Source organism: Crocuta crocuta, unplaced genomic scaffold, assembly GCF_008692635.1.
Source record: "Crocuta crocuta isolate KB4526 unplaced genomic scaffold, BGI_CrCroc_1.0 scaffold289, whole genome shotgun sequence".
Taxonomy (NCBI): domain Eukaryota; kingdom Metazoa; phylum Chordata; class Mammalia; order Carnivora; family Hyaenidae; genus Crocuta; species Crocuta crocuta.
In genome coordinates, this window is record NW_027533264.1 from 999,131 (window position 1) to 1,026,791 (window position 27,661).

The window sequence follows — 27,661 nt, forward strand, 5'->3', positions numbered from 1 at the left end:
GCCGTCCGTCGTTTCGGGCCTGGCTTTGCAGTGCGTGATGCGGCTCCCGCTTCGTCCCTGTCCCTGTTTCCGTGCAGCCCAAGCTAGCGTTCCGTGGAGGTGCGACCCGCTGCTGGAACCTCGGTGCCGACCCCAGCAGCAGACTCACGGATGTGTTCAACAGCGTGATGCTGAGCAGCTCCGCTTCCTTCTACGATTGCTACAAATCGCAGGTCCGTCCCTTGTTAGAGGACCCTCACCCCACCCCAAGTCAAAGTCGTTTCCCCGGGCCCATTCCTATAGGTGTTGAAATTGCTACAAGGGGCGCCTGGGTGGCTTAGTCGGTTAAGCGTCCGACTTTTGCTTAGGTCATGATCTCGCGGTTCGTGGGTTCGAGCCCCGCGTCGGGCTCTGTGCTGACTGCCAGCTCAGAGCCTGGAGCCTATTTCAGAGTCTGTGTCTCCCTCTCTCTCTGACCCTCCCCTGCTCACGCTATCTCTCTCTCTCTCTCCTAGAAATAAATAAAAAAATATTTAAAAAAAAGAAAGAAATTGCTCCAAGTTTAGGATCAGAAAGCCAAGAACCTTCTTCCTTTCTTTCTGTTTAAAAGCCGGTACTAATTTCAACACAGAGTCCGCGCACTTCTGTAGTTTGCTCTGAAAACAAGATTTCACATTGATTCTTGTTTTCGTTTAAATGTAGGAAAATCCATATTTAGTAAGAGCGTAAAATAGTTGTTCCTCCAAGCATTTATTGCAAGTCGGCCCAAACATACCTTTGATGGTTGGAAGGTGAAAGTTTTCTGGACACCTTCATTTTCTGGCTTTAATAGGGTCTTAGATTACATGCTACCTTTTGCTTCACCGAAAACCTTTAGTTTTATTAATCATATTAAATTAGGCTCTGGGTGGTGTAAGTCATTTTCATTGGAAATTATTTAACCGGGATGTCACGGTTGTTATTGTTATACATTGAGTTATAACAATAGTCCCAAATAAATAATTTTATTTAATCCACGCTACAATTTTGTGTAATATTGCACCCATTGTACAGACTGAGAAACAGGTTCAGCTTGATTCATGTCTTAAGTGACAAAGCCTAAGTGGACCCCAGGTATTTTTACTGCCAAGACCAGCATTCCACTGTTCTCTATACTGTTTTCACAGCTACTCAAATTTACCTGGATTTCATTTCAATCAAGTATATCCAGGATATGTGTGATACATTTTGCAGTTATCTAGATGGATTATTATGCCAAACCCAAGCATTTGGGAATTTAATTCCTATAAATGTTTTAACTGAGAAGAGTCCAGATATTTAAAGTATAATTGTGTTTGAATCCACCACATTACTTTAGCTATTTGTTTTATCCTAGAATACGAAATTGAAATCAATCTTATAAAAGGATTTAATTTTGCAAATACTCAAATCTTACTTTAAAATATAAAACGAAGTTGAAAGAATATTCCTAAAATTCACTTAGTTTCAAATACTGTATATCTTGTTTGATATTACATAATCTGAAAATACTTCCTTTAAGTCACTATATCAACAAGATGAACAATTACTTATGTCACTTTGGATGTTTCACATCTAAAAGAGAGTTAAGGTGGGCCTATGGTAAAAACTTCAGAATTAAAGGAAGAAAATTAAGAAAGATTCCAAAGATAAAAGGCTTTGTAAAAGTTATTGCTAACTAAGAAATTCTGGAAAGTAGTTTTTAGTGACACAGTTAGCAAAAGTATTTCGGTGCCTCAGTTTCCCCAGCTTCAGCATAGTCAGCACACACACACACACACACACACACACACACACACACACACGACAGTTATAACATGTAGTTTTCAAATAACAGTCATAACCAGAATTTAAGCAAATACTTGTAAAACATTTGAGATTCTTACAGATGGGTGATTGGAAGATACTAATTTTCATATTTTACTAGTATAATAGAAACTCAGTGTTATGTTTAAAGAGTTGTATTTCAACTATGTATATAAGGAACAAAAATTTAAGAATACTTTGATTTAAATATGTCTTCTCTCTTTATGTAAACTTTATAAAAGCAATTAGAAAATATTTTTAGCCAGGATTATATTTCTTCTGTATAAGAAAATCCTATTTTAACTATGTCCAGATATTTATAGTTATTACATCTCAGATTTCATTTGGAGAATTAAAATATATGAATGTATACTTTCAGACTTCTTTAAAGAAGCATTTTCTAGAATAAAATACATCTAAATAAGTTAATCTTTATTATTTGTTAAACTCATTCTACTATTTTAAGTATCTAAACTTATTTTCATTGCACATCAATTCCTTTTGGAAAGAGGCAGTATTTTGTTTATTTTTGAAAGAGAGAGAGCATGCAAGGGAGAGGGGCAAAGAGAGAGAGAGAGAGAGAGAGAACCTTAACTAGGCTCCATGCTCAGCACAGAGCCCATCATGGGGCTTGATCACACCACTGTGAGATCATGACCTGAGCCAAAATCCAGAGCCAGACGTTTAACCAACTGAGCCACCCAGGTGCCCTAAGAGGCAGTATTTTAAATCAATAAAATTTTAAAACTCAAACTTTTACTTTATTTACTCAAAGTAAATTATAGAACAATTCACCTCCCCCAAAAAAAGAGCTTATATTTTCTTCTAATTGTAGTAATAGCTTTTAAATTTCTGAAGACATCATAAAGTTTTATATATCATCATTTTTATAATATCTCTTAGAAATAGAAACTAGGCTGAAAATTAAAGATATTATTTAAAAGTTCCTACAGTAGGAGTAAGAAGACCTTGAGTTTGGGTTTAGTTTTGTCATCTATCAGCTCAGTAACTTGAAGCCTCAGTTTCCTTGTTCTTAAAATACAGTACTCCTGTCACAAGGTTGACCGAATATAATGTTACGTAGAATTTCTTTGAAAATTCTATTTAAATAAATGTACATTCACCTTTTTTTTCCACAGATTGGGGGCATTAAGACTGAATTTTGTAAATGATTTCTTGAAAATTACACTGCTAATGTCTACATAACACTCATCTGTTAAAAATTAAAAGTGCAGTAATTGTAGGTATTTCATACCAGGGATAGGCAGCAAATACTGATCAGATTTGCCTGAGTTTTAAACAAAATTTTATTGGAACACAGTCATACCCCTTACATACTGTCTGTGGTTTGCTTTGGTGCTAGAACAGCAGAGTTAAGAACTTTAAACAGAGACCTTACCAGCCAGCAAACCCTAAAGTATTTATTTCCTGACCCTTTACAGAAAAAATTCATGAACCCCTAGTGGAAAGTAAGCTTAGGTAGCTTAGTCTAGATTTTTTTTCTATATTTTTATTTATTTCTGAGAGAGAGAGAGAGACAGTGTGAACAGGGGAGGGTCAGAGAGAGAGGGAGACACAGAATCTGAAACAGGCTCCAGGCTCTGAGATAGCTGTCAGCAGAGAGCCCAATGCGGGGCTCGAACCCATGAACCGTGAGATCATGACCTGAGCTGAAGTCGGAGGCTTAACCGACTGTGCCACCCAGGTGCCCCAGCTTAGTCTAGATTTTAAGTCATCCCAACTCTAACGCATGTGTTATTTCCTCTAATTTCTTATTATTTCACTAATATTCTGTAATAAATGTAATTTTGACTTTTTTCATGTGCAAACATGTCTTTAAAATTTCAGAGTGAAGACAGTGTTGATCCAAGGCAGCCCTATACTCCACTTTCTTCATCAGCAGAATATTCAAGTTCTATAGATTCTTCACTTTTCTATGCACCATGGTCTACTTACGGAGATGATATTAAACAGCCTTCTAATTCTCAGATCAATGTAAAGAACAGGTAAATTAATAAATTAGACTTTTCAGGCTAAATGAAAACTTTTAAAGTTTGATTACATGGGAACCCAGTTGTATTAACTCTTTGTTCCCTACATCAGCATTTTAAGGTTATGGCATTACAATTTTATGTTTATCAAACTTTTAGAAACCCTATGCTGGGCAGTTCTGTGTTATAATTTTTAGCTCATTACTTTTTGTTTATTCAGTAGAGGTAGCCCTTAGTGAGTAAATCTTAAGTTCCTCTTTCTAAATATAACTTATATAAATAGATTATAATTTTTAGATCTATTTTTTCAACTAACTTTAATCTAAATTTTCAGTAATTATTTCCTTCACAAGTGTACAACAAACAGGATTTTATCAAACATAAGATTTGTTTGTTTGTTTGTTTATTTTTGAGAGAGAGAGAGGGAGAGAGAATCCCAAGCAAGTTCCATGTTGTCAGCATGGAGCCCAGCGAGGACCCTGATCTCACAATCTGCAACATCATAACCTGAGCTGAAATCAAGAGCGTGACGCCCAACTGACTGTGCCACCCAGACCCCCCTACTTATTTTTTAATTTCATTAACGTTAAAGGCCTAACTCTATGCCAGATCTCTCTTACCAGGGATATTATAATTAACATGGCAAATATGATCTCCAACTTTATAGATCTTACAATAATGCTGATGATGATGCCAACGATGACAGTGGTGACTTGCTGGGCACAAGTATAGTGCAGTTTAAAAAGGAGTATAGGATATTATGGGAGCCTTTTGGAAAGAGAAGTCTAAAGGAGTAACATCTGCTTTTATTTTAATTATGTATAAGGGAGCAGTTGATAAAGGCTGATGCAGCTTTATTTTAATTGGACAATAATTATTTTAAAAATCTTACATGTTTATTTTTATTTATTTATTTATTTATTTTAATTTTTTAATGTTTTTATTTATTTCTGAGAGAGAGGGAGAGAGAGAGACACAGCGTGAGCAGGGTAAGGTCAGAGAGAGGGAGACGCAGAATCCGAAGCAGGTTCCAGGCTCTGAGCTAGCTGTCAACACAGAGCCTGATGTGGGGCTCAAACACACGAACCGTGAGATCATGACCTGAGCCAAAGTCGGACACTTAACTGACTGAGCCACCCAGGCACCCCTCAAGCTTCTTTTTAAACTCTACACCCAACAGAGGGCTCAAACTCATGGCCCCGAGATCAAGAGTCACATGCTCTACCGACTGAGACAGCTGGGTGCCCTCCTTAAAAATCTTATTAATTGAAGAATGTTTAAAAAAATGTTAAAAACTGGGGTGCCTGCCCTCCTACACTGTTGGTGGGAATGTAAACTGGTACAGCCCCTCTGGAAAACAGTATGGAGGTTNAGGGGTCATGAGTTTGATCCTCATATTGGGTGTAGAGATTACTTTAAAAAGTTAAAAATTTTAAATTTTTGGTGAGTTCTATAAAATAGTGAACTTACTAGAAAGACTAATATATAATTATACAAAAGCATTTTTTCAGTTGATATATGTTCATTGCAAAAATTCAGACTGTACAGAAATCTATAAAAGAAAATGGAAGTTCACCTTAACTCTTAACACTTCCCAATAAAAACTTTTAATAGTTTATTACATTCAATTATTTTAGAAATATATTAATATATTATTATAAAAAGAACTTCATCCAATATTTTTGAAATAACACGATATAGTAGAAAAAGCATTAGACTTGTAGGCAAACCATTTGTTCAACAAGTGTACAGGATGACAAATCACATACACTTGCAAAATACAAGTTTCTTAATATCTCAAATGATCATTCTTCAATAGCTAAAAGATTACTAATACCTACCCATCTTATGTTATGAAGATCAATGAACTGTTTGAGTGTTATGCAAATATAAAGGTATTTTTATTTCTAAAATGTCCTACCACTATGAAATGTTAGAAATAAAGTGTGAGAAAACAAGAAGTTACAACTTAAAGCAACATATTACTTCTAGGAGCAAATTGGTTTAAATAGGGTATTAAAAGGCACTAATTTTCCATCTCCTGGTTTTTACATTTTGTATTAGACAGTGTTAGTCACAAGGTAGGATTTCAGGTACATGGAGCTCTAGTTACTTTAGTAAGGATTTAGGGAGAGCCAACAAATCTGTTACATTTAAGGAACAACTGTAATATTCCTGTGCTATCTAGGATGACCATATCACTTTTCACTTTTTAAATCCAACATTTGGTCTAAAGAGTCACAGAAATAGAGTAGCAGATTTGTATGGTTTTCAAATCACAAATGAAAAATCTGAGCATGTGTTGATGGAATAATGTATAATGGGACCAGATATGCCTTTAGAAGCAGCCGTGGTGCCAAGCATGTCTAAAACATCATAAGTCAGAGATTTATATCTTGGAACTTAAAATGAATAGCATGTGTTTGGGAGAAATGAAAGTTAAGCATACATTGCAAACTAGATGAAGGATTTGAAATGGAGAAACATGTAGCATGGGCACTATGCTAAAGTGGAAAATATTCTTTAAAAAAAAAAAAAGAGGAAGTGTGAGGTGCAGAGAGAGAAAGGAGAGAGAGGGAATCACAAGCATGCCCCATATCACCAGCACAGAGCCCAGCACGGGGCCCGAACCCATTGTGAGATCATAACCCAAGCAGAAATCGAGTCAGACGCTCAACTGACTGAGCCACCCAGGCTCCCCTGAGGTGGAAAATATTCTTGAGTTCCTATATTCTCTTTATTTGAAATGATGGGATAAGTTAAATCCAAGTATTTTGTAGAAAAATAATGGCATAAGAAGTCAGGAAATAGAAATCAATATATTGTATTTCACTATGAGGAAAATAATTTATATGTGATATTCATTTATTTTTAGGATTCAAACAGAAAGAAACGACTTTGGCAGTGAAACAGACTTATATGGACTTGTATCTAACATTTTGGAAGAACAAGATAAGTCACAGCCATATTTTGCTGAGGGGTTAGTATATTATATAAGCTATATGGTAAATAGTAAGCTTTTGAATTCACACATACCAGATTACTGTATTTATTAGCTTTTATTTTTACTTAATAGGGGATCATCTGACAATAGACATCTTAATTCAGATATTTGTTTTTAACAGCCTTGACTTTGCTGAGGTACTTGCCATATGATTGGAAGTTTCAGGCTTAAAGTTTAATTCGCTATTAAGAATTTTCATTTGGAAAGTTATTCTTGCATAATTCAGAGCTATTTCCCTTGAGTTCATGAGCTAAAGTTTGGCTTTAGAGTACAAATTCCACAGAGCTTTTATACATCTATCCTAAAGAATAAAACTATCATTACTGCTATGCAGAAATACGTATGGATTTTATTCATATGGTAAAAAATTTTTAAATACACTTTGATTGCTTTTTTGGGTATGGAAGCCACACTACCCAAATGCCATATTTCATAAATGGGGAAATATGCAGCACACATGTAACCAATTAAAATGTTTTAATTTTAGTAATAGTTTTAGCAAAGTACATCTTTTTCATTTAAAAAAATGTGGTCAACAACATTTTTGTATTCTATAATAACCTAATTAAAGGAAAAAATTACTTTGTTTCCTGCTTACTATAGATAAACAATTCATGCACGACCATGTAGTCACCAGCCTCAGGCCTCAGTTAATGCCTCTTGGGAAAGTATACGGAAGACATATTAAGATTAAAATGCATATTAATGTAGCATGTGGCACATTTCAAGTGATAGAAAATTATTTGGATGTAATGGTAATTTATAAGGCAAAGTTAGGATTAATGGGGAGGTGAGGCAATATAAATGTTTTGAGAACCTGTCCTACCTTCTCCACTGGAAATAAAGTCATTTTAAAATCTGAGTTGTAATTAAATATATTTACTTGTTCTAGGACCTGCTCTTCCAATTTAAAGTCAGTTTGGCCAATGAACACAAGCAGATTTGCAGATCACCATGACCTCTTAACAGAATCCAAAAGGCCAATAGATACAGCCATCTCTCAGCAAGCTTTTTATAGTGGTGAATCTGTGTCAGCAATGGAAAAGCAATACCTGCATAATAGTAATCTAACACCACAACAAAAAATAGATGAAATTTATCATGGATTTACTGGTCTAGACCTTGAAGAACAATGGATGTACCCCTCACGAAGTGATCATTCTAACTGTTACAATATCCAGACAAATGATACAGCTAAGACAACATTCCAAGATTATCCATTTATCAAAAACTGTTTTACATCACAGACGGGTCTGTCTGACATCATGAAAGAATCAGGAATTGATACTTACCCTTATGGAAGAGAGAAAATATGTGCTAAAGGTCTTGAAGCACCATTACAGCAAAAAAGGGCAGAGATGTTTCTTTCTCAATTTAACAGATACAACGAAAACACAGATTATTGTAGATACCCAGAATATGTTCATACTAATAAGGCTAAGCTTAATAAATGCTCGAATTTTAACATCCAAGATAGCAAAAAATTAGCCAATGGCACACCTGAAACACCAACTGTAGAAGCAGACACCTACACAAAGTTATTTCAGGTTAAACCAGCAAATCAGAAAAAAGTGGAAGAGACAGTACCTGACCAGCAGAATTTCGCATTTCCAAAACCCACACCACATCTAACAGAAAAACAGTTTGCAAAGGAAGCAGCTTTCACTGCTGATTTTGGCTTAAAATCAGAATATGGACTAAAACCTCACGCAGCTTGTCCAGCTAATAATGATTTTGCTAATGTCACAGAAAAACAACAGTTTACTAAACCTGACCCCTCAAATTCTGAGTATTTTAAATCTGTGAATTTATTATCAAACTCAGCAACACCTTCAGGAGGTATCAACTTAAACAGACCAACTTGGATGAATGTCCAAGCAAAAAGTAACACTCCTATTCCTTATCGAAATCAAGGTAACTTGATGAAATTAAATAGTCACTTAAGTGTAGCTTCTAAAGGTTCTAACCATTCTTCAGATTTCCCCCAACTATCATCCACAAATTTAACCCCAAATAGCAGTTTATTTCAGAAGTATTGCCAAGAAAACCCTTCAGCATTTTCTAGTTTTGATTTCAGTTACAATGGTGCAGAAAGAATTCAATCTGTCAATCACATGGAAGGACTGACAAAGACTGGAGAAGAAAATCTCTTTGAATCAGTTACTGATAAAAAAGTAAAGCAGCCAAATGGATTTTGTGATAACTATGCAGCTCAGCAGTATGGGATCATTGAAAACGTAAACAAACATAATTTTCAAGCTAAGCCTCAGAGTGGACATTATGATCCTGAGGAAGGTCCAAAGCATTTAGATGGCTTATCTCAAAATACATATCAAGATCTGTTGGAGTCACAGGGTCATTTTAATACCCACAGACAGGGAAGTGGAGACAACAATATTAATAGCCGTGTGAATCGCACACAGGCGTCGTGCTTTTCTAATAATTATATGATGGGAGATTTAAGGCATAATCAGAATTTTCAACAACTTGGTTCAAATGGCTTTCCCCTAAGATCCACTCACCCATTTGGCCATTCAGTTGTTCCACTGTTGGATTCTTATGATTTGTTTTCTTATGATGACTTAAGCCACTTATACCCTTATTTTAATGATATGATGTATGGTGATAATTCCTTTGCTGGTTTCGTGCCAACTTTTGGATTTCAAAGACCAATTAAAACCCGTAGTGGACCAGCCAGTGAACTTCATATTCGACTAGAAGAGTGCTATGAACAATGGAGAGCATTAGAAAAGGAGAGAAAAAAGGTAATACAAATCTGTCCGTTTAGGAGTAATGTAGGATGTTCTATCTTCATTTTGTTAGTGTAGTTCAAGCTGAACTTATTTCTAAGCTGAATTCTTCTATAATGTAAAGTATTTAACTCCATGACTGTAAGCAATTAGATGACTTAAAAAATGTAAGGCTTAAAACATTGTTATTTATATAAAGGATTTTTTTGCCTATGAAGTAGAGTTTTTCCTTAATGAGCCAAAAGTTTACTACTTTGGGGGCACCTCGCTGGCTCCATCGGAAGAGCATGTGACCCTTGACCTCAAGAGTTTTTTAAGTTCAAGTCTCACACTGGGTGCAGATTACTTAAAAATATAATCTTAAAAAAAAGTTATTTTAATTAAGTATTAAACCGTTGGAGTCTTCAGGTATTTTATATGCATTATAGAAAAATACAGTGGTATTGTGGTTTGCATTTGTTTGATACTGAAACAATTTTAAAGTAGTCATTTTCAATTTATTTATTAGGCCTATGAGAAATGTTATTCATAATTGAATCATATTTAGAAAATTCAGCATCTAAAAATTATATAATTTTTTACAGACTGAATTGGCCCTGGCCAAGAATTACCCAGGGAAAAAAGTATCCAGTACTAACAACACTCCAATTCCAAGGCTGACCTCCAACCCATCTCGAGTTGATCGCTTAATTGTGGATGAACTTCGAGAACAAGCCAGAGTAAGCTGTAAAAATATCCAAAAATAGATTTTTTTAATTGCTTGATAAAATTTTAAAATGTTTCAGCAAGTCAGAGTTCTGAATGATTTTTAAATCCCATTTATGCATAATTCTCTGAAATTCTTTTCCATGTTCAGTCCTACAACTATGATTAATAGTTACAAAAGGGGAAATAGCACCCCCTCAATCCTTTTAAAAGCAGATTTAGTAGGTGCACCTGGGCAGCTCAGTTGCTTTAGCGTTCAATTCTTGATTTCCCCTCAGGTCATGATCTCACAGTTCATGGGATAGAGCCCAACATCAGGCTCTGCGCTGACAGTGTGGAGCCTGCTTGGAATTCTCTCTCTGCCCCTTTCCCTGTTCATGCTCTCTTTCTCTCTCTCTCTCTGTCTCTCAAAATAAAATAAGCATTAAAAAAAAGGTTTAGGAATTTAAATGGTTCCTCTTTAAGAAGCCTATTATCAGGGGCGCCTGGGTGGCTTAGTCGGTTAAGCTTCCGACTTTCGCTTAGGTCATGATCTCGCGGTTCGTGGGTTTGAGCCCCGCATCGGGCTCTGTGCTGACTGTCAGCTCAGAGCCTGGAGCCTGTTTCAGTCTGTGACTCCCTCTCTCTCTGACCCTCCCCTGCTCACGCTGTCTCTCTCTCTCTCTCCTAGAAATAAATAAAACATTAAAAAAAAAGCCTATTATCAGCAATAGAGCTAATCCTCAACAGAATTTTAAAGCAAAAATAATTTTGAATACTATTTATAGAAAAAGTCTATAAATTTCTCTAAAAAAAACCAAAAAGTACATTTGTTTTCTAGCTAGATGAGCACGGTGTATTTGCATCATGCAAAATGGGAAATTAACAGGGAATTACCATATTTTATTTTCTTAACCCTGCACACTTGAGTTATTCAACAAACATTAAGTGTATCTAGCAATGTATTAAATACTGATAAACTGAAAAAAAATACTGGAGACTGTAGGTATGCATAATTGTATAAAATAGCTTTGTTTTAGAAAAGTAGCATATCACTTCAAATGTAAAGAATCCTGACGTGAGGTCATTTTGTAATTTGACAAATGATTATTCTTACCTCCTTTGTAATTTCAGAATTTTTTAGAATTTAATAGAGTAGGGTAAAGTTATTCTTTTTTGACCTTCCTCTCTTAAAAACTTGTAATGCTTTTCAAATATGATAAAAGATTCCTGGGAGGGGCACCTGGCTGGCTTAGTTGGAGGAGTGTTGGACTCTTGATCTCAAAGTCATGGATTCAAGCCCCACACTGAGCCTAGAGATTACTTAAAAAAAATTCCTGGGAAAAAGCATGAAGATAGCTTGCTTCTATGATTGAATAAAAGCCATTTTACAAATTAGAAAAATCAACACAGCAGAGTCTGTTTTATTGAACATCAGTTGCATGTACTTTGCTGTCTTTAAAATATAGATATGAACTGGGGCGCCTGGGTGGCTTAGTCGGTTGGGCGTCCGACTTTCGCTCGGGTCATGATCTCACGGTTCGTGGGTTCGAGCCCCGCGTCGGGCTCTGTGCTGGCTGCCAGCTCAGAGCCTGGAGCCTGTTTCAGTCTGTGGCTCCCTCTCTCCCTGCCCCCCCCCTGCTCACGCTGTCTCTCTCTCTCTCTCTCTCTCTCTCTCTCCTAGAAATAAATAAAAATATTAAAAAAATATATATATAGATATGAACTACTTCAATAGAAAAAAGAGTGATTTTACCTAGCTTTCAGTTGGTCAGTTGAAATTCTTTTATCAAATCTGTAAATTTGTATGATGGATTTATCAGTATTACAGTCAGATACTAACATGGGGTACAGCCAGATGTTGTTAAAAACTTCAAACTTTTATTATTTTTCTTAAAATCATTCCAAGTTAAAATTCCTTTTTCTCAGCAATACATTTCTAGGCAGTAAGTCAAGTGATTGCAAACATAATAAACTTTTTCCAGCTTTGTTTATGCTTCATATTAATTTAGGTTTATGTTTATAGCTGTTGTAATAATTTTATCTGTATTAGCAACATTAGGGGCACCTGGATGGCTCAGCTGGTTACGCATCCGACTTTGGCTCAGGTCATGATCTTGGGAGTCTTGTGAGTTCGAGCTCCACGTTGGGCTCTATGCTGACAGCTCAGAGTTTGGTACCTACTTTGGATTCTGTGTCTCCTCCTTTCTCTGCCCCACCCCTCCCCTGCTCATGCTCTCTCTCTCTCAAAAATAAATAAACATTAAAAAAAAATTTTTTAGGGGCACCTGGGTGGCTCAGTCAGTTAAACGGCCAACTTTGGCTCAGGTCATGATCTCACAGTTTGTGAGTTCGATCCCGCATCAGACTCTGTGCTAACAGCTCAGAGCCTGGAGCGTCCTTCTGATTCTGTGTTTCCCTCTCTCTCTGACCCTCCCCGCTCACACTGTCTGAGTGTCTGTCTCTCTCAAAAAAATAAGCATTAAAAAAATTGTTTTATATTTAGCAACATTAGACTGATGAGAACAAAGGGCAAAAATATTTTTCCGTGTACTACTTTCTAGTTTGCTGGTTTTATACAGTCTTAAAAAAAAAAAAAAAACCCACCTTTTTTATTAAAAATCACCTGTGCAAATTTCTTTTTCTTTTTTTTTTTTAAATGTTTTATTTATTTCTAGGAGAGAGAGAGAGAGACAGTATGAGCAGGGGAGGGTCAGAGAGAGAGGGAGTCACAGACTGAAACAGGCTCCAGGCTCCGAGCCGGCAGTCAGCACAGAGCCCGACGCGGGGCCCGAACCCACGAACCGCGAGATCCTGACCCAAGCGAAAGTCAGACGCTTAACCGACTAAGCCACCCAGGCGCCCTGCAAATTTCTTCCTTTACACTTATCATTTATTTTAAATGATTCTTATTTTAAAAATACATAATTTTAAAAATGCATAATTAGTAGTTGCCTGGAGCCCCTCTTTGTGGTTTTTCCTTTTTTTTTTCTTTTGTTGTTTTTTTCCCCCTCAAGAATCCTGGTGGGATTTATAGTTGGGAGGAAAATACTTAATACGTTTGTACTTATGTTTTCTCCATGGACCCAAAGTGGCATCACTCCAAAGAAACTTGAAATGAGCATGCGGTTAGAGGCATTCATTCAGGTGCCGCTAGCTTCTTCACGGAGAGATTTTTCTACTGTCTCTAATCACTGAACACCAAGTTCTTATGTGAATTTTAAATCATTTAGCTCCCAAAGGCAATGACTATGTTTATTTGATGTTCAAATCCTAATTATTGAAAAAGTTCTCTTTCCTTATACCTTTCAAGTTTAGAATTTGAGATATTAGGTATATGCAACTATGAATTATACTCCCCTTACTGATCCTACTGGATTAAGGATTCCTTAAAACTACCACTAGTTAGTATGACCTGAAATTTTCTGGTATTTCTTTCCAAAAGGAGAATATTGAAAGCCCAAAAAGGACTTGCTGAGGTCACGATTAATCAATCTAGGACTTCTCCTTTTTAGCTCAACGTTTTTCCCTTTAGATTACACTACCTCCTAAAAATGTTCTATTTGCAGGCTGTTCTCTTATTTGCCAAAAATAATATTAGATCTTAAATTTGCACTGTCGGTGACATGGAAATGTTTAAATGTTTGATTTTTTTTAACTGTGGCTTATTCCCAGTAACTGATTACCAAAACAAGTAGGTACAAAAGACTGACTTTACATCTTTATTTTCCCCAGCATGGTGTCAGGACCCAGTAGGCATTTAAGCATTTATTAGATGAATATTATTGCTCTCATCTCTATTCTACTTCATTGAAGATTTGTTCTTACTTAAAGACAGGGCAGTGTGGTTACATGCCTTATCAAAATTTAAAATGTTTCCCTCAGGTTGTGACTCTACTAGGCAAGATGGAACGTCTTCGAAGCTCTCCCCTTCATGCCAATATCTCTACTGCTCTTGATAGACACTTGGAGTCCATTCACATTGTTCAGTCCCGTAGAAAGGATGAAATTGTTAATGCTTCAAATCGGCAAAGGCAAGGAGTTCCTAGATGCCAAGATGACAGAGGTAATAGTGTTAATGCATATTCTTTTGATAAGGCATATTCTTTTGATAATAGCTAAAGATAAATTGGTAAATCATCCTCATAATTTACTCCGTGAGTACTTTGGTCAATTTTTGTTAATTTTACCCATTTAATTATAACTCCGTCAAAGTCTGTGTTTTGCCCAAAGCATAGTCATTGTCATACAAGTCAGAAACAGAGTATCAACACTTTTCAATATTAAGTCAAATAGTTAACTCAGTCAATAGCCATTCTTCTTTTATAAAAATAATAATGTTTGATCATTTAATAGCACAGCATTGGGCTTTTTAAGAGTTAAGGGATACATAGAAGATTATCTAATATGAACTGACCCTGAGTGTTTGCTTTACAGATGTTTTTGCCCTTGCTTCAGCAATTAAAGAGATGTGTGTGGCTACTCGGAAAGCACGCACTACCCTGTGGTGTGCACTGCAGATGACCTTGCCAAAAACAGCCAGTACAGCTGGCCAAACAGATGTGGAAAAGGCTTTACAAGATATAGTAAACTGTGAAGATAAAGTCCATGAAAACATAAATAATAGCAATCTAATGAACCAGAGAGGTGACGCAAACAAACATTAAGGAAATGCCAGCAGAAAGAAGAGTAAAAAACTGATAAGTAAATTTATCAAGACATGCTAAAAAATTTTAATGAACTTGTCAAACTTGAAAACTTGTCAGTACATTAATTTTCTTTCAGATTTAAAGTTAATACCTTAATGAAGTCTAACTTCTATTTAAAAATCTATTTGGAATGAATCAGATGTAATAGTTTAAAGTGAACTCAAAGAGAAAGCTGACTACTCTGGGAGTTCCAAGTAGTCAAAGATAACAAGTTTAAATATTTCCTAACAGTTAAAATATTGCTTAAGCCAATTCTGCACTGCAGGTAAATGCAAATGTGAAACTGTTCTAGAAGATAAGTTTAATTTAGGTCTGCCTTAGTAAGTAGAATTCCAAATAATGAATCTAAGTGACTGTAACCCATTTATGGCTACAGTCTAGTAACCAAGTTTTGATTGTGATATAAAAGTGTTTTCCCTACAAAACTGGATAATACCTAGGAAACAAAGGAGAACAAGAATGAACCCAATATTCATGTAAAAATTTAATATTTACAAATACTACCATATTTATAAATTTGAAATCTTAGTGCCTAAGTATATGGAGGGAAATGCATCTGATTCTCCTAAATTAGTGATAAAAGTGCCAGTGTAAAAACCATGCAAGTTACTGAATATAAAACCTGTTCAAATCATTTGTGTATATTCCTTAAAATTTAATTATACTATCAATTATTAAATATTTCCAGTTTTAAAGTATTTAAATTGAATCAAAACAAAACATTGCCTTTATCTGGATCTTTTAGACTTGATGCACAGTAACTAAAATAATGACTATTGTTTTAATACCCTTATGAGCATTTTATGAGGGTATCACAAAGTTCTAAAATGTATTTTTTTAAGGTTACTCTTTAGTTTAGTTTGTAATTGGTTAGTATATATTTTTTGTAGTTGTGTTCATTAGTTTGCTTCTGTATTTTTTTTAAAAGAGCTCTTGAAAGCTTGGCTTTTTCTGTTTCTCATCACTTAATATCTTTGTAGGAAACCCGAGTAATTTATTCATTAATATGAAATGTTGGTATTATGTGACTCAGAAGATCTTGGGTTTTAACATTGCTAGCATGAGTTAAACTGTAATATAATGTACTGATGAAATTTAATTGAACTATCCGTGACTAGAAACACTGATGTTTTAAATGTTGGTGTTTTTCTTAGTTTTAGAAATCCTGGTATTAAAAAGTGTAATCACACCACATAAATTTTCTTTAGATGATGTGCGGAAGAAACTGATTGAGAATGCAGGAGTAACTGTAGGGAGAAACATTTTGATCACTGATATGCTTTAGAACTACCCAAATGAATTACATTGAGGGTAGTCAAATAAAATAGATCACTCACCACAGTCACTGCATAGAAAGTGGTTAAGTTTGACATAAGACATGTTGGATGTTATGAAAACTGTACTGAATATTGTACTGAATTTAGTCTCTCAGGAAAAAATTAATAAATTACTTTGTTGAAAATATTAGGTTTCATTTTTTTACATCTCTATTAGTTTCTAACCTTAAGTATCACAAAGGTCAGAAAACCAATCAAATTTCATTTCACTGATAAGAACTGGAGCTGAGTTTTAAGTTTCATCAACAAGAATATTGGTAGACAAACCAATGCCATTCAGATAGTCTTGCACTGGACCTCACCTCCTTCAAAGATGAAATTTTTCCTTTGCCTTTATACTAATCCAGGCAAACCAAAATAAAAATTCTGGGTAAGTTTTTATGTGACCGTGGTCAGAAATGAAACACTAGTCCATTCATAAAAACCAAACAAAAATTATTTGAAATTTTGTATTACCCTGCAGATGATTTTCAAATAGTTGGTTATCCCCTTCTGTGGTATACTCTCTAGTGGATGGTTCTTACATACTGTACTTCTGAATTACAGTCTATGAGAACATAAAAATTAACATCACACATAATTTGTAGTGAAACTGATGCTCCCATTATTTCTAATCCAAAAGAATTTGACATACTCCATTCTTTTAATAGACAAAGCAATTTATATAAAAGTGGTTGAAAATTACCTTGAATTATATCAGTGTCCTTCCCACTTGATAATCTACTTTATAAAGTTTTAGAGGGTTGGGGATTAATATTATGACTGAAATCCTGATTTTGGCCTAAAATGTCAATCATACCAGAAAAGATAAGGTTGTTTAAAATTTGCCCTTTGCAGGGGCATCTGGGTGGCTCAGTCTGCATCCGACTTCAGCTCAGGTCATGATCTCATGGCCTGTGGGTTTGAGCCCCGTGTCGGGCTGTGTGCTGACAGCTCAGAGCCTGGAGCCTGCTTCGATTCTGTGTCTCTCTCTCTCTGACCCTCCCCTGCTCACGCTGTCTCTCAGAAATAAAACGTTAAAAAAATGTTTTTAAATAAAATAAAATTTGCCCTTTGCAATATTGATCATTTTAGACATAAAGGATTTATCAGCACCTGAATTAAGTGGATAACCTTACTCAGAGCCTAATGAGCTGATCCTTTTTTCCCATTTAAACATTAGTTCAAGTATATACCTAACTATAAGATACATAATAGAATCACAGAACTGGCTACTATCATAACTAAAGCAAGTACCCTTCAGGGGTTCATGGATATAACCTGACTCTGCTGCAGAGACCAAAGTCAAGATGAGAATAAACCAAAAATCCAAAATAAGGGTTAATAAAGTAGGGTCTTTCACACCCTATCTGTAGCCACAGCCTACTGCTGCTGCCATAGAGGTCTAAGACTCCCAAAGTACTTCCAAGGACTTCAAAGCCAATTTACTGACTTACAAAAATATAAAAGCAATTTTTCTGATCTAATACCTAACCTCACAGAAAAGAAAACCAAGGCAGAGAATTTGATTCTAGGAAAAGGTTCTACTACTAAAAGAGCATATTGGACTAATCAAAATAAAATATAGATCAAAATTCAACACATTCCTAAGTGACTATTCACACAATCATTTCCATGGATAGCTGGAAGGAATCAGAATAAATCAGAAAATCAGTGATTTAAATAGTTTATTTTTTTAAAAGGTGGTGACTTTTTTTTAAAATGCAATGCCACGGTTATAGGAGTGTATAGAGGGGACGTATCTTTTCCTTAACCATGCTTTTTACCTTCTGCACAAAGGTAAAAATTTTTGTTAACCTCATAGTTAATAGTATAAAACAGGTTGGCAAACTTTTCTCTGAAGGGTCAGACGGTAAACATTTTAGGCTTCACGGGCCATAAAATCACCTGTTCCTTCTTTCGCAACCCTTCAAAAATGCAATATTCGTTACTGACTTGCATTATATAAAAACAGACTGGGCCACATTTGCTTGCCTGCTCTAGTTTGCCAACCTCCGGTATCAAATACCTTTCTGTCATGTCAGGAAGCTGCCTCCCTTCAGGCTTCTAGACAGTCCGCTGCCTGAGGCCGAGAAAGGCCTGATTTACAACTGAATGTGGCTTGTGACCAAAGTAGAAACAGAGTTCCTGCTCATTTTTGACTCCCCTGGTTTTTCCATTCACTCAATAAATGTGTTAAGCACCCACAACGTACACTCGTGCAGAGATTTCCAGCGTTTGTTCCTTAAACACATAGTTCCTGCAGTTTCTCTCAACCTGTAATTATCAGGCCTTTATACTCATGTTTTAGGGCAGATCAGGATTAAAATCTCTACTGGTGCTCAAGAGGGCTCATGATTATCAAAACTGAATCTAGCTAACCATGATCTCCTTCCACCCAATACACATCCTTCTTCAAAACTGCAGCCTAGATGAGGAAAAATATGTGACTATCTACACTTAAAAAGATACTTCTCCTCCCATAAGCTGAAACTTTAAAAAATTTTCCCCCTCGAATCTCGAACATCTACCACATAATTTCTTCCTCTTTCATAGGACGTTGCCATGTTAACATGATATCTGGATCCAGGTAGGGTTCTTCATTAGTTTTCGATTTCACCCATAAAACAATACATTTAGGGGTGAATAATAACTTTCAAAGTACTTTACGCTCCCACATTTCAGCTCAGGAAAGAAGTGGTCATGATTCTGCTCCTTCAGGATGAAAACTGTCAGCTTTCTATTTCTGTTATTGATCCTAGGTGAGGGAAGACTTCGTAAGTGGCCAAAAGGAGCCAGGACCTCAGGATTAAAGTATAAAAGTTGCCCCCATTCCAGATCTTTGGTACAGACACCAACGACAATAATCTGATTACCCACACCACACAGACATGGCACATTTTGTAATGAGCAGTGTTTGTGATTTTCCTTTTGACCGTGTGAACAGAAGGGAAATGCCTTGGGAAACCACTCATTTCTCTTAAATACACACGTGCGCCATCAGTTCTCCCTTTGCTCAAGTCCACGAGGAGAAAGAACAGCGTGGACCAGGGTTACCGCTTCCGCTCCCCTCTTTGTGTCCTTTTCTTTTCCTTTTCCTTGCGCTCCTGCTTGGCTAGCTTGTCCCGCTCCCTCTGCAGCCGGTCCTGCTCCTTCTTCCTCTGGGACTCATCCCGAAGGGAGTCGCGCTCCAGTTTTCGGGCATTGAGGACATCTTCCACGTTGGTGTTTCGGAACAGAGCTACAGGTGAGTTAAGGGATTAGGGTACAGGTCACACGGGTCCCAACTACCGCTCTTTCCTTATCCTTGCTGTTCACTCGCTACATGTTCCTGATCTTTAAAAAGAAAAATCCTTATCATTTGTCTTTGGTCTGATGGGAAATCCTGAAACTACCATTACAAAAGTTTAAAACTAATCCTCAGAATAAGAATCTCCTCTAAATTTGAATGTTAAAATATTTTATGAAAATGAAATTTCATTCCAGAATAAGTACTCAGATCATGGCAGAATACTGTTGGAAGTATCTAGGCTTGTTTTAGTGAACAAGAATATTAATGTAACTGGCAAAATTTTTACATACTTGGCATTATTAAAAATGGCTGGCTCAGTCAGTTACGCGTCTGACTTTGTCTCAGATCATGATCTTGCGGTTTGTGGTTCGAGCCCCGCATTGGACTCTGTGCCCCTCTCTCTCCTCCTTCCTGACTCATGCTCTGTCTCTCTCTCTCTCTCTCTCTCTCTCTCTCAAAAATAAACACTGGGGAAAAAAATGCTTGAAAAAGTTGTTTAACCTTATTAAACTTTATCAATATGCCTTTTTTCCTACACCACTGAAGCTTAAGCAAAAACCATGTTCTAATTAACCACAAACTCTGAATTTATAGAAGATACAAAATTAGGTTTTTTTGTTTTCAAATTTTCCTTTTTTTAATGTCTTATTTATTTCTGAGAGAGACAGAGAGAGCTAGCATGAGCAGGGGAGGGCCAGAAACAGAGGGAGACACAGAATCCAAAGCAGGCTCCAGGCTCTGAGCTGGCTGTCAGCACAGAGCCCGACACGGAGCTTGAACCCACGAACCGTGAGATCATGACCTGAGCTGAAGCTGGACACCCAACCGACTAAGCCACACAGGTGCCTCGATACAAAATAAGTTTAACCAGTTAGAAAATACCTAGCCAAAAATTTTATCCCTCATTTCTTAGGACTTTAAAAACAACATGGGGGTGGCTAGCTGGCTCAGTCAGAAGGAAGACCGGATGACTCCTGATCTCAGGGTTGTGGGTTCAAACCCCACGCTGAGTGTGGAGATTACTAAAAAAACAAAAAACAAAACACAACTTAAAAAAAGAACGAAATTACCTGTTACTACCAAACCATAACTTAAAACATAACTTTCATTGCTTCAGTGCTTTAAAATACGTCTCCTTCATCTGTGATAATCCACCATACTTCTCATCTTTAAGAAGGTGGGTTCTTAGAACAAGCAAACAAACAAAAAAAGTGGATTCTAAAGGCAGAAGCTTCTCATAAGCGATTCTGTTGGGACTTTCCTCAGCACTTGTTTCCACTTATCCATAGTTTTAGCTCAAAAGTATTCACTGTTAGAGTTCTCTTTCTGACAAATTATAAAGTCTTTGAGGACAAAGTCACATTTTAATGTTGTTATTTTAGTTGCTTCCATCACTGGGAACCCCAGTGCTCCACACAGCGAGTACTGATTCTTATTTTCCCTTAGAAATTCATAAGTTAACAAATCCTTCCTCCCTTCACAGTACAGGGTAACATGTTTTCTTCAGGGAAAAGTTGTTAAGATTGACCATTTATGGCTGTCTGGGAAACGAGGCTCACACGCTGGCCTGACATGAATTCCTGCTGGTAAAAGGGAGGCCCCAGCAATGACAGCAACATAAAAGCTGTTCCTTAAGAGTACTCAATGGAGAAACACTTGGGGATGGACACAGAGAAGGATACATTTATCAGAACCAATGTTCATTGTGGTGGCACCTGAATCATCCTTCTCATCTGCTTCGGTGAGTGACGTTAAGGAAAGTCAGATGGCAAACAAAGGCTGGCACATCCCAACCCAACATCAGAAAACATTCAACGAAGTGATGGGTAGGAGGAGCATGCTGAAGAAAAACGCTGTCGAGGATGCGGGGGTAAACCCAGGAGAGTCGCCTTTAAAAATCTCAGCGTGGGGAAGATGATTCAGAGCTACTGTAAGATCCTTATCTCCTGGAGGCTGCAAAGAAACTTAGCCTGGTCCGCGTGGACTGCCCCACGAGCTGGAAGCCAGGGGATGTTGAGATGACTCCCAAAACAGTGCTTTTCAGGGGCACCTGGGTGGCTCAGTCAGCTAAGTGTCCGACTCTTGATTTTGGCTCAGGTCATGAACTCACGGTTCGTGGGTTTGAGCCCCCTCGCTGGGCTCTGTGCAGACAGCACAGGGCCTGCTTGGGACTCACTGTTCCTCTCCCTTTCTCTCTGCCCCTCCCCACTTGTGCGTGCCTCTCTCTCTCTCAAAATAAAAAAATAAACTTAATAAAAAAGATAAAAGTGCTTCTGAAAGCATGGTTCCCAGAACTTCCAAGAAATTTGTTAGGAAAGCACATTCTTGAGCCCCACACTGGACCTACTAAATCAGAAAACTGGGGAGTGGGACCCAGCAATCTGGGTTTTAACAAGTTCTCCAGGGGAACCACTGCTGAAAACATTATTCTTTCCTAGCCCGAGAAATAAGACTGTGTCGCTGAACCCCTAGCTCTGCTGACCCCGGCAAGAGGAAACATTAGGAGAAACTAGAAGACCAGGCTGGCCCAAAAGAGCTTGAGAGTTATTTCCTAAGCTCGTGATGAGACAACTAGTGTTTCCGGTATGATGTGCACTGCATAAGGCACTACACGCCCCAGCGAAGCAGGCCCCGGAAGTTAAGCATCTCCTAAACAATTTCACACTTAAAGGGAACCAAGCCTGTCCCTGTCAAGGGCAACTGCCTTTGACACAATGCCCAAGTTCCAGATCACTTCTGTGCTGGTCGGGGATTCGGTGTCACTTTCCATTATTAAATACAATATTAAATGCAATATTAAAAACATAATCAAGATTCAAATGAAACTGCCCCAAATTTGGGAATCCATCCAAAATGATCTGTTTTCTAGTCCTGGTTTTGCCACTAAATCTATGCGTGTCTCTGATCACACATTCATCTCTTGCTGTCTCTGTTTCTTCATCAACTGGGAAACGGATATGAAGACGGGTTATACATATGCCACTGCACTAGGCAGAAAGGTATTACACAAATACAAATGTAGAGCTGCACCTTAGTTTCTGGAAACACAATATAAATGGTCCATTATTAAGGCATCATTTCTTCCACACTGAAGTTTCCAACTATCCCAATATCACTTCTCACTGCCACAAAGGGCCAGAGATCAATGCCATTTTAGAGGGTAACATCAAACTGAGGGGGGAGATTGGCAACTTCCCAGTGCTCAGTGCGAGTGAGCAAACATTTCTGACTTGAGACTCAGGGAATGGTCCCAAGACTCCAAAAAGGATATTCTTCTTCATCTGTCACGTCAGCATACTGGGCCAGGAGGGCAGCCTTTCTCTGCTTCTCCTCTTCCGACACCATCCTGGGCTTCACCACAATCTGTGCCTGCTTCTCAATCAGGGTGGCAATGGCCTGTACCTCATCTGGGAGGGGGAGGGGCAGAGCAAGGGAAGGGAGGGACAAGGCTGTATGTGAGAGAAAACAAGCGCACGGAACCACCCGGAGGAGTCCACCCAGGCAGTGCCTGCAGGAAAAGGCAACACATCTGCTGATTCTTTAGGGCCCTGGGGTTAAAGGAGGTGCCTCAGGGGCCCAGGAGAAAGGAAAGGCCACGCAGGCTAGGCTTTAGGTCGGGTGTCTGTCTTCAATCAGAGCGGCCCTGCTTTCAACCTGTTTTATAAATTGAAATTTTGCTGCTTTAAAAAAAAAAAAAAAAGAAAAGAAAAGTCAGGGCGCCCGGGTGGCTCAGTCGGTTAATCCTGATCTCAGAGTAGTGGAGTTCAAGCCCCACACTGGACTCTGCGCTGACTGCACAGAACCTGCTTCGGATCCTGTGTCTGTCTCTCTGCCCCTCCCCTTGCTCACATGCTCTCTCTCAAAAATAAATACACGTTAAAAAAAAAAAAGTTGAAAAGCACTACATTAGAACCATAGAAAATTTAGCTTCAAACATGCAACTTTCTCTCAACCCAGAAATCTAAGAAGGAATCTAGAATCAACTTATGCTGGTCCTTTTTGTAGTGATGATGATGCCAGGTGAAATTTGTAATTTTTTTAATGTTTGTTTTCTTTTGAGAGAGAGAGAGAGAGAGCGTGCATGAGCAGGGCAGGGGCAGAGGGAGGGACAGAGGATCTGAAACAGGCTCTGTGCTGACAGCAGCAAGCCCCAGGTGGGCTGGAACTCTCGAACCGCAAGATCATGACCTGAGCTGAAGTTGGACACTCAACTGACTGAGCCACCCAGGCAACGCCATAGATTATTTTACAACAAAATCAACTAAGCTATCCATTCTCAAAGAAAGGAGGCAGTGGTGTCCAGTAGTGGTTTTTATGCCTGGACCCACATTAGAATCATCTGGCGCAGCTTTTTAAAAGTGCCAATACCTGAGCCCCAACCTCAAAGATGTTTCTAGAACTAGTCCATGGTATGGTCCTAACACTGGTGCTTTTTAAAGTATATCAAGTGATTCTAACATACAACCAAGACTGAGAACCGATGTGCAGATAGTTTAGAATAGATTCAAATTTGGCTTTTAGGATCTCAGTTTTTTCTGACAGTTAATCTGTCATTGTAAGAGTGAGTGTATTAACCTACTTCTCTTTCATTTTAAGGGGTGACAAATTTAGCAAAATGAAGCAAAACATCAATCACAATTGTTATGAAATGAGAATACCGAAAAGGTAGGAGGTGGGGAAAATATAGCTGGCCCCACACTTGCTGTGAAAATCTACCAGGGGCGATAGAAAGAGGATGAAAAGGAAGAAAGCAGAAGCCACAGTGCAGGGGGTTGTGGTCAGATGGGGTGGAAAACTGTAAAAAAAGAAAAGGAAACCAACGTCCAGTTAAAAAGTTCCAGTAAGCTGCCGGGTGTTTGCCAATTTAAATTATCTTGGGCAAAAGGACTAGAAAATGGAGAAAACTCAAAATTCTCTCACTGACAGCTCTATGGTAAAGGCCGTTGGAAAAGGTGCCACAGTTTAGACAAACTCCCAACTCTACCTTCTTTTTTCACTTTGGTGACAACGTTCTGACTTTCCGACCATCGTTCCACAATCTCCTTGCAGATGTTAAGAAGAGAATCTTCTTCCTAGTTGGAGAAGTAGACCAATTAATTTTCTGAGGGTCCTCGGCCTGAACAAAGTCCATGCACAGGGCACGGCTTGCCCTGCTGGCGATGAGAGGTCACAGGGAGGTTCTGGGGAAGGGGGGAGGGCGCCACAGAACAAATAGTATGTTTCTGCTCCGAGGCTCTGGACACAGAAGTAATCTTGTGTCTGAGTCTCAGAATCCATACCTGCTAGGTCAAGAGCACCCACTGCATCCTGCCAAGCGCCAGGGGAAAGGATTCCCAATAGTTCAGGACAGTCTTCCTCATGCTTTTGGAGCAAACACCTGTTGCCTGAATCAAAACTGACCTCTGTGAAGTCTTTCGTGGCTGCTACACTCAACTCTGTACCTTCTCCAAGGTTCATCAACTTTCATGCTGGAACATATCCGTGACCTTGCTGACTCCACCTCCTTAGGTGATAAATGAGTAGATGGTCTCTTATCCAACCATCCCTTTGCTCATTTTACACAAGCACACATATCGTGCATGCCAATCAATCTTCCTTACCACGATATAAGAAAAAGGATGTTGGCTTTGGTGTTAGACATACTTAAAGTCAAACTCAGGCCAATGAACAAGATTCTTAACTTTCCAAGCTTCACATCTTCCCAGGATTTTAGGAAAGATGAATGAGAATGTGTATAAAGTCCCTACTCTTGCTTGGGGATATTCTATGCTTGGAAAAGAAAAGGCACTTCAACAGATATAAGTATTTCCCTCCATTCTCATTATGGCCGCTTCACCATTTTCACGTTCTATTTTTCAAAATGAGTTGTCAGAGTTCACATTTACTAAGTACTTGCATGTGCCCTGTTCTAAGTACTTCACATAAGAACTCTTAATTCTTAAAACAATCCCAAGATGTAAGTACCATTCTCAGTTTACGGATGTGGAAACCAAGGCACAGAGGTTAAGGAACTTGCCCAAGGTCATTAATAAGTGGATTAAAAAGGATCTGAACCCAAGCAGTCTAGCTCTGAGCCCATGTTCTCAACCATTATACCATCTCTCAAAGAAAGCGAAGAGAGACAGAACACAACCTTTTTTAAAGATTTTACTGTTTTTTAAAAGTAATCTCGGGGCACCTGGGTGGCTTAGTCGGTTAAGCGTCCGACTTTCACTTAGGTCATGATCTCGCGGTTCGTGGGTTTGAGCCCCGCGTTGGGCTCTGTGCTGACCGCCAGCTCAGAGCCTGGAGCCTATTTCAGAGTCTGTGTCTCCCTCTCTCTCTGACCCTCCCCTGCTCACACACTCTCTCTCTCTCCTAGGGGAAAAAAAAAAAAAAGTAATCTCTATGCCCAAACATGGGGCTCAAACTCACAACCCTGAGACCAAGAGACAACACGCTCTACGGAATAAGCCAGGCAGGCGACGCTAGTTTGGATTTCCTTCCTTTGTACCCAACAAAGGATTACATCCTCTACCCTGCATCCTTTTTGGCACTCACGCCAAACATATAGAACTTCTTTGGTCCACAGTTTCTTTAGTTCACGGGACCCCAGCAGGGAAAGCAAAGGGGGTGGGGGGAGGAGGAAAAGGAGTAGAGAAGCAAAAGAGAAAAGATGCTTTTGGAGGACGAGGTGGTTCATGTTCCCAGGCTTCACCGGGACCAAAGTAGTTCATTCATAAATTTGTTCATTTATTTATCCAGACAGTGCCTGCCATGTTGAAGGCACGAAGATGAGTGATAAGAAATGAATGAGAAATGGTCCCTGGTCACAAGACACTGACAATTTAGAAGGCTGGTATAGAAACAGCTGCCGTAAAATGTAATGCCCCCATCAACGTAATAATCCTACCTAAAACTACAACTCACCCTTCCACTCCACTTCTGATCCCCTTACAATGTTCCTTTCTTTCCCAGCACTTAGGATTTTCTAGCATCCTATATAATTTACTGATTTTTTTTCCCTGCTAGAATGTCACCTCATAAGAAGTGACAGGGTTTTCTGTTTTGTTCCCTGAGGTACCCCCAGCACGTAGGGCAATGCCTGGCAGAGACTAATCCATCAATAAAAACTTGATGAATCAATCAATCAATATAAAAGCTATCAGAAAGAATTTTAAAAAGGATAACAGAAAGCTTTTATTAGTAACTGCTATTTGCTCCTGACAATAGACACCGTCCTTGAATCTTAACTCCATTTGCTGCTGACAAACTTCTTAATTCCTAACATTGAATCTGAGCCCAATTTGGTGACTGATTTAGCTATGTCTTTTGTCTTTCCTAGAAAGGGATTTGATACAATAATCAGGGGCTTTTATATACAGCCTGACAAAAAGCAAGCAGCACCTTGAATTATGTGTTTTCATATTCATTGGCTTTGCTGCTCTTTAAAGTTCCTTCTAGGTTGTTTCACGAACAGGACCCCTGCCTCACCATAGAATTCCTGGCCAATTCTTCCCCAAGTCATTTCCTTTATAGGAGGCTTGGGAAAACCAAGAGAGAATGAAGAATGGTGTGTGAATCAGGCAGAGAGTGAGAACCCACCCTTAAAAATGAGTGTGTCTTGGGGCGCCTGGGTGGCTCAGTCGGTTAAGCATCCAACTTCGGCTCAGGTCATGATCTCACAGTTTGTGAGTTCGAGCCCCACATGGGGCTCTGTGCCGACAGCTCAGAGCCTGCATTGGACTCTCTGTCTCCTTCTCTTTCTGCCCCTCTCCAACTTCTGCTCTGTCTTTCAAAAATAAATAAATGTAAAAAAAATTTATTTTAAATATGGGGCCCTTTAAAAAAAATGAGCCTGTCTTCTGCAGTTTATGTAAATAAGCAGCAGATATAAAGAACCAAACACGTTTCTTCATAATTTTTCTCTCTTCCACCAAGAGGCTGCTAATTGTCTAAGGTAAATTCATGCCGGCCTTTATCAGCAGACATGCAGTTCCAAATAATGACACCATGAATAGAAGAGGTCAAGGAGCTAGTACCAATGAGTATCTAAGGTACTTCAACCTCTTTTCCTGGAGTCTTTAGAAACTTCCCAACTGGAAATAAAAACTAACTTAAAGTGCTTTCCTT

At 38.3% G+C, this 27,661-nt stretch overlaps 2 protein-coding genes across 5 annotated transcripts in view; one reads left to right on the plus strand and one right to left on the minus strand.

The window, feature by feature from the left end:
• Positions 1–16,405, plus strand: part of MEIOC (meiosis specific with coiled-coil domain) — a 16,738-nt gene extending 333 nt beyond the window's left edge. Inside the window, exons 3-9 of the mRNA XM_077747784.1 lie at positions 78–212; positions 3,652–3,809; positions 6,670–6,774; positions 7,691–9,563; positions 10,133–10,267; positions 14,118–14,298; positions 14,670–16,405. Of these exons, the coding sequence (XP_077603910.1) occupies positions 78–212; positions 3,652–3,809; positions 6,670–6,774; positions 7,691–9,563; positions 10,133–10,267; positions 14,118–14,298; positions 14,670–14,899 (2,817 nt within the window). The 3' untranslated portion in view covers positions 14,900–16,405. The remainder of the gene's footprint in view (positions 1–77; positions 213–3,651; positions 3,810–6,669; positions 6,775–7,690; positions 9,564–10,132; positions 10,268–14,117; positions 14,299–14,669) is intronic.
• Positions 13,942–27,661, minus strand: part of CCDC43 (coiled-coil domain containing 43) — a 14,993-nt gene continuing 1,273 nt past the window's right edge. The window contains exons 2-7 of one of the 4 annotated variants that reach the window (XR_013331009.1): positions 24,534–24,621; positions 22,821–22,956; positions 21,232–21,290; positions 19,250–19,498; positions 16,735–16,825; positions 13,942–14,277 (exon numbers count right to left, since the gene is read on the minus strand). Coding sequence is in view for 2 of the 4 variants with exons in the window: in XM_077747772.1 (XP_077603898.1) it covers positions 19,311–19,498; positions 21,232–21,290; positions 22,821–22,956; positions 24,208–24,344; positions 24,534–24,577 (564 nt within the window). In the remaining 2 variants the exon portion in view is untranslated. Of the gene's footprint in view, positions 14,278–16,734; positions 16,826–17,928; positions 19,499–21,231; positions 21,291–22,820; positions 22,957–24,207; positions 24,345–24,533; positions 24,622–27,661 lie in introns of those variants that run through there. The other 3 variants (XR_013331008.1, XM_077747772.1, XM_077747771.1) reach the window with 3 other exon arrangements.